The sequence below is a fragment of the Carassius auratus genome, chromosome 17, assembly GCF_003368295.1.
Source record: "Carassius auratus strain Wakin chromosome 17, ASM336829v1, whole genome shotgun sequence".
Taxonomy (NCBI): Eukaryota; Metazoa; Chordata; class Actinopteri; order Cypriniformes; family Cyprinidae; genus Carassius; species Carassius auratus.
The window spans coordinates 10,213,259-10,225,618 of NC_039259.1; the positions used below are offsets into that span (position 1 = coordinate 10,213,259).

The 12,360-nt window shown below is 38.2% G+C and overlaps 2 protein-coding genes across 3 annotated transcripts; both read right to left on the minus strand.

Moving 5' to 3' along the window:
• Positions 1–325: 325 nt before the first annotated feature.
• Positions 326–2,332, minus strand: hmx2 (H6 family homeobox 2). The gene is made up of 2 exons (XM_026286813.1): positions 1,906–2,332; positions 326–1,169 (listed from the first exon to the last, which is right to left on the minus strand). The coding sequence occupies exons 1-2, from the start codon at positions 2,168–2,170 to the stop codon at positions 622–624; spliced, it is 813 nt and encodes a 270-aa protein (XP_026142598.1). The 5' UTR covers positions 2,171–2,332; the 3' UTR covers positions 326–621.
• A 6,015-nt stretch (positions 2,333–8,347) lies between these two features.
• On the minus strand, positions 8,348–10,920 carry hmx3a (H6 family homeobox 3a). 2 transcript variants are annotated; one of them, XM_026285731.1, is made up of 2 exons: positions 10,255–10,920; positions 8,348–9,822 (listed from the first exon to the last, which is right to left on the minus strand). In XM_026285731.1, exons 1-2 carry the CDS (start codon positions 10,538–10,540, stop codon positions 9,218–9,220), a joined length of 891 nt encoding a protein of 296 aa, XP_026141516.1. In that variant the 5' UTR covers positions 10,541–10,920; the 3' UTR covers positions 8,348–9,217. The 2 variants fall into 2 exon arrangements, with proteins under 2 accessions (XP_026141516.1, XP_026141515.1); XM_026285730.1 differs by having other exon boundaries at positions 8,348–9,825.
• Between the last annotated feature and the right edge of the window lie 1,440 nt (positions 10,921–12,360).

The window sequence follows — 12,360 nt, forward strand, 5'->3', positions numbered from 1 at the left end:
TTAACCATCCTTAAGATTCATTTCATTCTGTGATATCATGGAGGCCTTCTGCTGTTGTGGTCATTAGAAGACTGCTAATAAAATAATCAAAATATTAAGAAAATGCTGTTGAGACGAAAATACATCACATCAAAATGTGCCATTGCAGTTTTTTTTAAATGTTATTTCTGTCAATCGTTCTGTATTTTATAGACCTCTCTTTACAATAAATAATAAATACAATACAATAATTAAAATTAAATAAAAAATATTATTATTATAATGATTGGAAAAGTGTTTTTTAAATCCCTGTTGTTTTCATTTTAGAGACAAGAATCGACTGGTTACACTTTTATTTCATTTTTTTTTCACTCCTTCGAAACTGGTTAATCTGGGGACAGAAATGTAAATAAAAGTACAAAATAATCATTATACACATGGTGTATTTTATAGGACATGTACAGAACCGTGTTGCTTTTGTGTTTTACACATAGACTCGTTTAATTGCTGCATAATAAGAAATATATTTTTTTTCACCAAATAAAGAGGTATAAATAGACATGAATTTTGTCAAACATTTGTACGTTTAAGTGTGTAATAGTGTGTCGACCCTTAGCAAGGAATTTTCGTTGTGCGCAAAAGTTAATATTCAATCTTATTGTAAAGATTGTATAATGGTAAAGCTGGTAAATTACTTCCAGGGTAATACAGTGGGGTAGGAAAAGCAATGGACCTCGGAACTGGCACCCGGAGCAACGAATTTTCTCTGAAAACGAGGGGCATCCCAACCAAAGTCTGCGCTGATGCGTGCGCCATGTTCGCAGCTTCCAGTTCCGCAGAGAGCTGCCGTTTCCATTTGTTCCGCCGGTTCTGAAACCACGTTTTCACTTGTGTCTCCGTTAACTGCAGGCTGGAGGCGAGACAGGCTCTCTCGGAGCTGCTCAAATAGCGTTTCATATCGAACGTGGACTCGAGCTGATAAACCTGACTCCGAGAGAAAACCGTGCGCGTCTTCTTCTTGGCGGAGCTGCTCTGTTTGTCCGGGCCTTCACGTTGCCTATCTTCAGAAACGGGAGACATCTGGCTACACGCTCGCTCCTGCTCCTCTTTGTAATCCGGTAGTATGGATGGTGTCAAATGCGGCCGGCGGTCGATCCCATCTTGCACAGGTAGAAGTCCCTTTGTGGCACCTGCAACACAAAGATTTCGCCTTATCAAATTGTGCTGTAAAAACACAGTCCTTCCGATCTATTAATAATAGCTAATTATATAAAGCTTTTGTGCTTCTGTGTGAACGAAATGCATAATTGGATAAATTGATTCAATAAATGGTTGCAAACACGTTTAGTTTTAGTGTGGCACAAAAAGTGCTTTTAAATGTTCGTCCATCATCAAATTCACTCGGTAGGGTTTTTCTATTAGGCTAAACATCGCCATTACTCGATACTTTACACAAGAGTTCATTAAATTTGAACTCCGACTGTTTGATCGACTGTTGAAAGGTTACAAGTGCCCTGTTAAATAAACAATACAATATGACTAGCACTGGTGCACGATATTAATTAAATCGTGTTACATTTAACGCTCAATTGACGAAATGTAGCATTCCCTCTGAAAGCCCGGCATAATCAATTAGCAGACTCGATTAAATTCGGTTAATTATTTGACCTTTCCCCTGTTCACCGAGGCGCGATAATACGTCGGATAAAAACACTACTGAAGTTTTATTCAGTGGTGGCAACAAGACAGTCACCACGATGACAAAAACAGTTTGTGCTTTATATAGGGTACTTTCTGAAGTGAGCCCTGTTTTAAAAGTGATTTTTTGACTAGACATCAAGGCATCAGAAATGTCTATATTGACGATGGCGGTAAAAAACGGTCTCATAATAAAAATACAAAGACACTGGCGATAGAATCACTTACCGAGAAGGGAGAAGTTCAGAGGCTGGTGCGTGTTGCAGGACTCTGGTACACCGGGCTCAGAGCAGTAGCAGTCGCCTGAGTCCTCTCCGGCGCTGCAGTCGTCCTCCGATGACACGGACAGCGTCCGCTTCCTCGGCTGCGCTTTCGGACTGTCCTTTCCAGCTGACCGGACTCCCTCGTTGGAGGTTCCCAGAATGGACTGGATCGTGAAGCTTGAAATGGGGGCAGGCGAGCTCTTGCTTCCGCTGTCCTCCGAATTATTCATTCTCGCCTCATAACAGTTCAAAAATGTTCTAAAAATGATACAATGCCAACGCAGTAATAAGTTCCGCTACACATAGAGAGTGTTCTCTTCAAATTTGAAAATGGTTCTTTAAAGCTGTTGGGACGTTCAAAAAAAACTTGTTTTTCGTGGGCTCAAAAGTGTTCGAATGCATTCCTCTCCACTTCCACGAGCTCTGGTCTCAAGGCGGGTGGAACGTGCCCTCATTTGCATGTAGGTAAGACCGGCGTTGACCAATCACGCGCTGAAAGCGCGCCCGGAAATTTCAAATTTTAAAAAGGTTGAGTTCGTCAATGGCTCACGAGAAGTGCAGAGCGCTAGATGAATATGTTAAAAAGGTTAGTCATTTTAACGGAAAAAGAATGTCAAAATGCAACAATGCAAACCCGTTTTTTGGCTGACTGTAAATAACCTTATGATAAACAATAGTAGCCTATGTTTATAGAGTATAGCCTGTGTAACGCTGTAAATATTATAAACAATACAGGTAAAAAAAACAAACATAAATTACTTTTAACTTACAAATTTATAGCCTATTACATTTAGTCATACAATAAATTCACTTTCATTCTTTAATAAATTTAAAAAGTATGACCATTTTATGGTGACTTTATGGGAATTCTCAGAATTCCTTGCGCAAACTAGGCTATATCACATTTGTATAGATTTTAATAATTAACATTTTTATCCTTGTTATGAGTTGTGCACATTTAGGTGTTTTATTTTGCATAATATGTCATTTAGTTTAATAGTTTAAGCTTATTTAGTTATATTAGTTCAAAGCATTGCTGTTTTAATGCATTTTATTATTATTATTATTATTATTATCATTGATTACAGATGCTGGTGAGGCTGATTTTTGCTAAAAAGTCATTCTGCGGCCTTCCATTGTACCCCCTGTGCTATTAATACATTTTGCAGTAACACATTTATAATAATACTAAGAGTCTAAATAAGCTTGTTATATTAACATTATATACTTTAAGGACGGAGTTGGGAAATGTAAAATATAGTGATCAAAATGCCCTCTCAGAATAAATGTATTTTGCACAACAAAATAAACTGCTGTTTTTGCACTGTGAATTTACGCCAAATGCTTTACAAAGCACTTGTCACGGTCTAGCTGTAGGCTGGTCAACAATATTTTGTCCTTTTCCCTCACAACTTGCCTACTTGACGGACGTTTGCCTGCAGAATATTACTGTAACGAGAAATTACAACCAACATTTTAATAGCTTTCTGTGAAGTACTGGGTGGATAATTATTCATTGTCATGTGCGTGCCTCTGGTTTTCCACTTTGATAAATTGTGATTATTATTGCTTCTAATTTAAGTAATTTCCTGCTCCCTTATATCGACACAATATTTTTCTGTTTACATGATAACAAGCTTATTTTTTATTCATTTACTGATCTTAAGATTTTGACTCGTATTGGAGGCTCATGTGAACAGGACTCTGGACTATAATTAAAACAAATGTAACAGTAACTTTAAAATAAAGCTTGTTTGTCCGCTTCAAAAGATTGTCACTATATTTCACCATGCAATTAAAAGCTTAAGTAATCCAGAAGCACTTTTTAAACAGGTTTTACTGTGGACTGTGATCCTCACAAATAAAACCCACTGCACAGACGACTATGCTGCTGATCCACAGAGGTATCTTCGTTCATGACTAGAGTTTTAGGCATCTCAAGCACATGGAGTTTCTCAAGTTCATGCCTACAACAATAGCCAACCTCATAATCACAAGTCATCTGAATCCATGGTTTAGTTCAAAATCATATATCTTATTAAACAGTCGTTTTAAATTCCACTAGTCTTGTGCTATAAATGGCAAATTGGTCAAATAATCCAACACACAGTCTAGGAACTAATAATGGATCCTATCTCATTTTTCTTGAAAATAATAAACTCATTCCACGTCCATTATCTCCGTTTAAGAATTAATTTGATCATTATGGTGGGCTAATCTACTGCCTCTGTGGGCCGGCTAGAGCGGGCAGGACCCTGTTTAATTGATTGACTAATTGATTGGGGGGGGGGGGCGCTCTCCCCACCCCTGACTCGTGTCTCGAGGGCAGCTGTGCCTCTGCCACATTAGCTCTCGTTAGCGTTTTCTAAAGGCTGGCGACACTTAACAAATGCTCTGGCTTTGTCGTGGTGACAGCGCGCGGACACCTAATGGAGCAGAGGGAGCCAGGGTTGAGCGATCCCGACTACAAATTTCAAAGGTCGGGAATAATGACACGAGTCTACCAACCATAGACTAACAGGGCCGTGCCAGTTGAAAACGGCTACAATTTTATTTTTCTTTATTTTTTTTACATTATTATAACTATATAGACTATATATTATTTTTCTGAGGAAACTATAGATTAAGCAAACATCGAATAGGCCATGAATAACCTACCAGCAAGAACCTTTGATCTTAAAAGATCCATAGCTATAAGCTTTATGTGTTTATTAAATTAACCACTGAGGAATCTTAATTTTGAAGAGCGTCTGTTTACAGTGTGCCTATGGCTAGAACGAAACAAATATCAGTGGGTGTTGGTTTGGTCTAGTAAGACCCTGGAAGTAGGCTACGACACGTGCACTATATACACGATGATGGAAACGATGTGGTTGAAGTGTCACAATCTGCAACTGTTTGGAACGGTTGTTAAAGAGACCTATTGTGAGCGACCATATGCCCACATATAGCCATTTAGTGCGTAAAATATGAGGGTCTAGTTCACAGCGGCCCTACGATTTATGGCGCATTCACATAAGGCGTGAAATCCGCAATGATCGTTAAAGAGCCGGTTTTATACGCTGCGCTTGTCAGCCGAGGCTGGATGGCTTAAAGGCCGTTTAGACATATTAAACAAAAACAATACACCAGAAATGTAGCCCCTCATATATTCTACGTGTTCGGGTAGGAGGGAGTGATATTATCACAATTTTCTTTGAAAGCTGTTTAAATAGCTTTGAAAAAGAGCACTATAAGCCAGCGCGTGTGTGCTGTGAAGGCGCGTTTAATCCAAAACGTTGTTTTTGTTATTGATTATGAGCAATTCTATCTATGTGTTTCACAAATACCCAGACAGGTGAACCACGATGAACACCCAGCGATTGTGGGACAATCTGTCACGCGTTCACAAAGCTAAACATCTTTCAAATCCAGCAGAACAGGCGTTTTTGCACGTGCTGTCAGTGCATGCGGCAGGCAGTAATGACCGAACATACACATCGAGCTCTGGCAAAAATGCTTTCCACTAGAAAGACAGATGAAGTCATGGACGCCTTTGATCTGAAAATCAAGCTTCGATAAATATTAAACAAAGGGCCCTTTACACGTGTGTATTATGATATATGGCATGTCTAACTTTAAGATAAGGAAATTACCAGAGAAAATGATATCAATAAATTTTCTAAGTATAAACGCTGATTATGTTTCGATTTTCATTCAAGATTCTGAGGCTGGTCTTTTATTTTTTCTCAAATGGTTTTGCAGAGAGAGGGAGAGGGAGAAAGAGAGAGAGAGAACGAGAGCGAGCGAGCAAGCAGGCGGGAAGCTCAAGCCCTGGAGGTGTACAATTTATGTAATCTACGGCTGGGAAATGAATTGGGTAATTTATTGGAAAACAGAAAGTCAAGAAGATTGGATCAGTATAGTTCAACCAAGGGCTTCTATTCATCAAGATCCAATTAACAACCTAACCATTGAGTCTTAATGGGTTTCCAATCTACTGCTCTGATATACTCATCAATCCCTGAGGGAGAAATTAAGCGAATCGACCGCCCCTCGGCGTTGTGGTGTCATTCCTCTCCGCAACTATATGTCAAATTAAAAACACAATTAAAATTTAAACTGTTTCAATCAGAGGCTGCCCCGCAACCTATGTTTCACTTAATAGAACTTTGATGAAAATCTGATGCTCGCTTTCAATCACAAAGGCAAATGGGAAAGGTGGGGCAAAAAAAGAAGAGATCTTTTTTCCCTGAATAACACCAAAACATTTCGAGAAAGTAATGAGCAGAGATAGGCCCGCTCGCTCTCAAGCGCGTTATACACGGGATTGAGTTCACGTTCTCGTCGTCTATTGTGGGTAAATGTGCTTTGCAGAGCGCTGAAAAACATTTCCCCCTACACAGCGAAAGATAATTCAATAGGGCAGATGATAGTCCATTTTGTCAGCCTCATACTGTGACGCAGCGAGCTGCTCGAAAATGTGAGGTCGGCTAACTAAACGTATTGTGTTTTATCGAAATTGTTAAATCACCGTTCCGTCAGTTTTGAATAGCCCAGGCTTTGATTAGCTGACAACCCCGTCATATTCACAAAGAAAACACCATTGCGCAAATAGGAATGATAACCAGAAACTTTGGAACACATTATGGGAGGGGATTGTTTAAATATGCACTCAAACTTGTTCAAACTCTTGTTCTTCTATATAGGCTATTCTCTGTCATATGTGCTATCGCGCAAAGAGCATTTTATCTGTTTACTCCGCCTCCCTTTTTTGCATAAAGATATGGTCAAATGGAAATTATCGAGTTATAGGTTATATATAGGCCTATTTTTCAGTTTATGACAGTGGATCAAGGTCATCAGTAAGCCATCAGGAAAAAAAGAACTGTTAACAATGCCCTTGATTTGAAACAATATTTTACAGACGCTACCCGATCAATACTCGACAGGCGATAATGCCTCCGCGATCTATTAATTCACCGTAATGGGCTCGTGCTGAGCTTGCATTATATTATACGTCAATAAAGGAATTATGATTATTAGGCGGTGGTATTTGAATGTGCTCTTGGCTGAGTGCTCAGACCCAACGCAGAGTTGATTTCGACTAGAGGAAGAGTGGAATAGGAAGACCAATGCTTGTCGATGAGCCTGACTGACCCATATTAAAGTTCTCTCGATACTGGTCTATGTCTATTCCATTTTATAGGTTCAGTTTTAGTAATAGGCTTATATTACAACGCACGACGGAAATAGACAACATATTGTCTGTAAGACTAGTTGTTGTGACAAACTACTAAACTTGATTTAATTTAAATATTTCTAAAAAAAATATCAGTAAGCCTCGATTCTTAAGCCTAATTAATATTTAAGGTATCTGAGCATTTAATCAGTTTAAAGTAGAGTTGTTAATTATTTGTTGTATATTTATTTGTCATAATAATAATATTATTTTATTTTATGTTGTTGATTTTATATAATTTAGTTGCTGGCTAACCTCTTCCACTCAACTCAATACTATTTTCCATTGGCTTAAGGTTTGTAGCAGTTAATGGGTCGTGTTTCAATTTTTGCACGCATTTTACAGCACCAGCAGTAAACTCATTAGGCTACTTGCGATTTTGACCACGCTTTTATAACATAACACAACACAACACATAACAATTGGGCACAGTTTTTACCCTTCCGCCTCTATCTCTCTCACTCATACACACACACACACACACACACACACGCATACTCTCACAATGAGCGGTAAAACTCTTAATGCAATTCCGCCAGCTCTCACCGATAATTATACGTTCTTATTGACAACGCGATTTTGCAAAACATCGCTTCTAGAGTCCGCCAGAATTAAAGGTGCACCTGCTTGTAATTGAGATGGTAATGGGTATTTCAGCTTGTTGAGGCGTTAAGTGAAACAATTCCGGTTTTGCTGCACGGTTAAATGAGCTCACCTTTTTATATTTAACATTATTTTACTTTCTTTAATGTTTAGCAAAGCGCACTGAAAAAATACATGGTTTATTCATAAATAAACTAATTAGCCCACTTAATTATTGAATTAATACATTATTTATATAATAATTTATTAACATCCCTTTAAGCATATTTCGATGTTTTGCAATGTACAGAATTACTTCCATATAATTTGACAATTGTTAGCCTATATACACACATCGAGCTTCCTATAATTAAACTAAATTATTATATGGTTTGTGCGATCTTATGTCAGTTTTGTCTCCCATGTTGATTTCTTAATTTGTAAATAGCCTATATTATTTCCTGAAAATAATATTTTATCAATATTCACGCGAGTGCATTAGTCATGCAACATGTCCAAATTTACACATGAGCATTATAAATTGTGAGACATCAAAGAAGCCTTCTCGTTATTCGCGTCAACACACAACAGTCGTGACACAAAGTCAGGTTAGTCACTCAAGACATGTAGACTTTAATAGTCTCCGTTTATTTCACAACAGAATTTAGCAATACAGTGTAAAAAAAGAAGAAGAAAAAAACAGCTATTACTGTACAAATGACACCTTTCCTCGTTTTGGTTCGTTATATCTGTACATGTACATTTACATCTGTAAATAATATAGATAAAAGTAAAAGTTTTTATTCTTCGTGTTTGTGTGTCTTCAGTTTAACTGCAATTTCTGTTGCCTACCCTATGATTGTCCATTGAACGCGGGACCAAAATCGTTTTCAGCGGTTATCTTCTCAAACTAAGAACTGTTTGGTTATAAAAACAAAAAAAGTGTCTAAAATAAAGAGTTTCAAAAAGGATATTTTGCCTTAATATATAGATCATACACAGTAGTATTGCACATCCGTGTTTAGGGCTGTGTGATTCCCCCCTGGGCTATAAAGAAATCGAACCATGTGTATAAAACATTTCCTTTGACGTGGTAGCAAGTTGATCTGTGATATTCATAGATAAACCGTAGCAGTTTTTAATAATAATAATAATAATAACAGTAAATTAACGAAGTCATTATAATTCACCACTAACCAACATCAACATTAGAAATGTAGGCCTCTAAACATTCGCCTTATTCATGTGAAGTTTATGGGTATTTTATAAGTTATATAAAAGAAATGTATAGGGCTCAAATGCATGATAGTGCGTCTTTGTACATTTTTTTTCTTTTGTGTCTTTTTTAACTATTTTCTAAACAAAAATAATTCGTCTCTTTGTTTCATTTTCCCCTGTTCTCTTTCCCTCTTCTCCAGTCTTGTAAAATCGTTCTAGTTACATAGTTACATATAAAAAGTCATCCCTCGTCCTCTCAAACCGGTCTGAGGAGTGGCACGGAGGTGACGATGGGATGCGAGTAGTAAACCGGATGAGGGAAAGTGAGCAGTGGCTGGCTTACGGGCACGTTGCCCGCTGTGTTGGAGCTTTCAGAGGCCGAGTTCTCGTGGTACAGGATGGGTACTCTCACAATCCTTTGCGCCGCAGCGTGGCTTAGGTTGGCGGCCTCTAGCTCTGCGGCCAGCTGACGTTTCCATTTGTTTCTGCGGTTCTGAAACCAGATTTTGACTTGGGTCTCTGTGAGGTGAAGGGAGGCAGCAAGGCCCGCGCGCTCTGAGCTGCTGAGGTAGCGTTTCATGTCGAAGGTGGACTCCAGCTGGAACACCTGACTCCGCGAGAACACCGTGCGAGTTTTCTTTTTCCGGCAAGGTTTCTTGTCCGCGCCGCCATCGCTCTTCTTCCAGTCGTCCAAGCCGCCTTCTTTTTTACTCTCTTCGGTGTCGCTCTCCTCGAGGACGATCTCGTCTCCACTTTTGTTGTCGTCTTCATCGTCCTTGGCATCCGGGTCTGATTTGAGCACGAGCTCAGGTGAATCTCGGTCGGTGCCTGTGATCGGCGAGGAGTCTCTCGCTTTCTGTGCTGCTACAGTGGGAGAGCTCAAATTAGCATTCGTTTTCTTTCAGAAAAATATTCATATCAAGTTTCACAGGTCGCGTCACTTTGCCACATGACAGGTGCAAACAAGTGTGGATCGTACTGTCCAAATCTCAGTGTTTTCAAACTTAAGCATTAAAAAGAAAATGTTTAAAGAAAGACAATTTAAAAACATGCAAATTGTATATTAAAAGAACGCAAAAAGCTTATGCAAAATGCTTAAGAACTTGTATGCTTATATTATTTATAATATTTCCGGAAATATTTTCCAAACTATAGGCTCACTTGAATCCAATTAACATATCATATCATACAATGCAACATCATTGAATAGCAGAACCACGGTATTATTTATGATAAATCATAACAAATCAATGCACGCTTCACAAAAAGCAGTCCTGAGAGCTCAGACCTTACCTTCTGTTCTGTGAAGGTGCGCAGATGCACTGAGTGTGTACGGGTACCACCACGCCGAGGCACGCTCAAGGTAAGCCGGCAACGCAAAGCGCTGGGTCGGCAGCTCAAAGCGAGGAAAGTTTAATTCCCCAACCTGAGAGAGCGAGAAGCCGCCATCAAGTCCTGCTTTAGTTGATGCCAAAATAGGCTTAGGCTTTGACGGCTTACTGTCAGAATTTAGAAGATTTTTTATGAAAAATGGAGAGTCTTTCGCCGAAGCACATGTATCCTGTGTTGTTTCGGGCATGTTGACTTGAAACTCGGGCTTATAATATATATTGAAAATCGCTAAAAATCTTTTTTTTTTTTTATCTGTTAACAGTTTGAAGGTCCTTGGTAAACTCTTCCAGTAGTGGGAACTTAAACGCGGTTGTTTACGGTCAGCACTGACTTTAATAATGCGGAGCGAGATAAACAATATTAATCTTGCTGATCATCTTCCGAGAGTTCCTTGGTGAAAATGATGCTCACCGCGTCCGTCTGGCGCCAGATGCTAATGATGAAATAAAAATGTCACCCGAGTTAAATGCAGAAAGTATACGGCGATTGGGCACGTACAATAGCAAATGGGATGAAGGGAGAGAAGGGAAGTGGAGAGTCTGGAGAGAGGAGGGGCCTCCCAGACTCTTCGCGTTGGCTGCTGGGCTGAGAGTTCTCTCCTGTTATTGGTCTTATATAGTCCAATTAGGTGGCAAATGAGGACGGACCATTAACACAAAGGAACAAGGATTTAGCTCAAGCGGTGCGCCGATGAAGGCAATAGCGAAAAGGTGGTTTAGGCCACGAGCATTGTAAAGTTACAGTTGACTTTTAAACAGTACATCTCTAAAAAGTTGATTACAGACGTTCTATATTTATTTGGACAAAACCCTTAATACACTGGCGTACACAACTGCAGCTAGGGACAGAGATACGGAATTACACACATACATTTGGTGTTGATGTTGCAAGAAACATTTATTCTCTTTTTTTCACATATACAGACAAATAAACTAAAGCATAAATCTAACCCAAGCATGTTGATTATTTTTATTATCAAATAATTTCTACAAGTAGCTATACTTAAAATGCATTTGTAGTTGCTATATTAATAAACACTGTATTGACTATTATACTGTAAACGATATATTGTTTACTTTTTACGTGTAGGCCTAGCATATCGCGAATACAGTGTGCATATACTGGTATATGTCTAACAGATTATTTTTTCTCTCTAAAATCAGGCATTATTTTGTATTGTTAAAGCTTGCCCTATAAGAGCCTTTATACGTTTTTAAAAATAGTTGAAATCAATAGGTCGATTCAATTAAAATCATTCAACCATCCATTCTTTATAGGCATTACTTTTAAGCTAAAATATTTAGTACTTTCTCTTTGCAACCAATTTAAAAATTCGATACATTTGTTACTTTTTTAACTCCGAGTTCTAAATATGAATGGATTATGTTTTTAAAGTATCACTTTACAGTTTAACAAAATAATAACAACAACAACAACAACAATAATAATAATAATAATAATAAACTTATAAAACAAAACAAAATCCTAGCAAAGAAAAATTAAACCAAGAGGTCATGAGGTCATATTTTTGGTGCCACTAAATGTTGAGTTTGCTCGGGAGCAACACATTGCCTCTTTAAAAACATCAACGAACTCATGGACTATAAAGTTCCCAGCGTTGTCCATCTTTAATCAAAACCTTTTCTTGTTGGTGTAGTCTTGTGAAAACGATCATTTTGATTCCATAAGTGAATTGAACGCCACAAGTCTCAGATTGAACAAGGCGAGGGCGTCCTCTATGGGTTATAAAGAATCACTGCATGCTTAAAAAATAAGACGGTAAGCCAAGTCAACAAACCAATGAAATCCATCTTGTTGCTGTAAAATTACTAAAATGATTCAAGCCCTTTGACAGTATAGTTATATCAACGGAGTAATTCACTCTTGATCATGATAAAACGGTGAATATGAAAACAATAGCATTATTATTGTTCTTCTTCTTCTTCTTCTTATTTACTACTATTATAATAATAAAATATTTAAAGTGCAAATGCATAAGAATTACAA

What these genes read in the sequence shown, in the direction of transcription:
- hmx3a (XM_026285730.1), bottom strand. Translation starts at nt 10,540, where the DNA reads ATGCCCGAAACAACACAGGATACATGTGCTTCGGCGAAAGACTCTCCA. An exon ending in GCACCTTCACAGAACAGAAG is followed by an intron (nt 9,826 to 10,254) that starts GTAAGGTCTGAG and finishes CTCCCACTGTAG; the next exon opens with CAGCACAGAAAGCGAGAGAC.
- hmx2 (XM_026286813.1), bottom strand. Translation starts at nt 2,170, where the DNA reads ATGAATAATTCGGAGGACAGCGGAAGCAAGAGCTCGCCTGCCCCCATT. An exon ending in TCTGAACTTCTCCCTTCTCG is followed by an intron (nt 1,170 to 1,905) that starts GTAAGTGATTCT and finishes TTTGTGTTGCAG; the next exon opens with GTGCCACAAAGGGACTTCTA.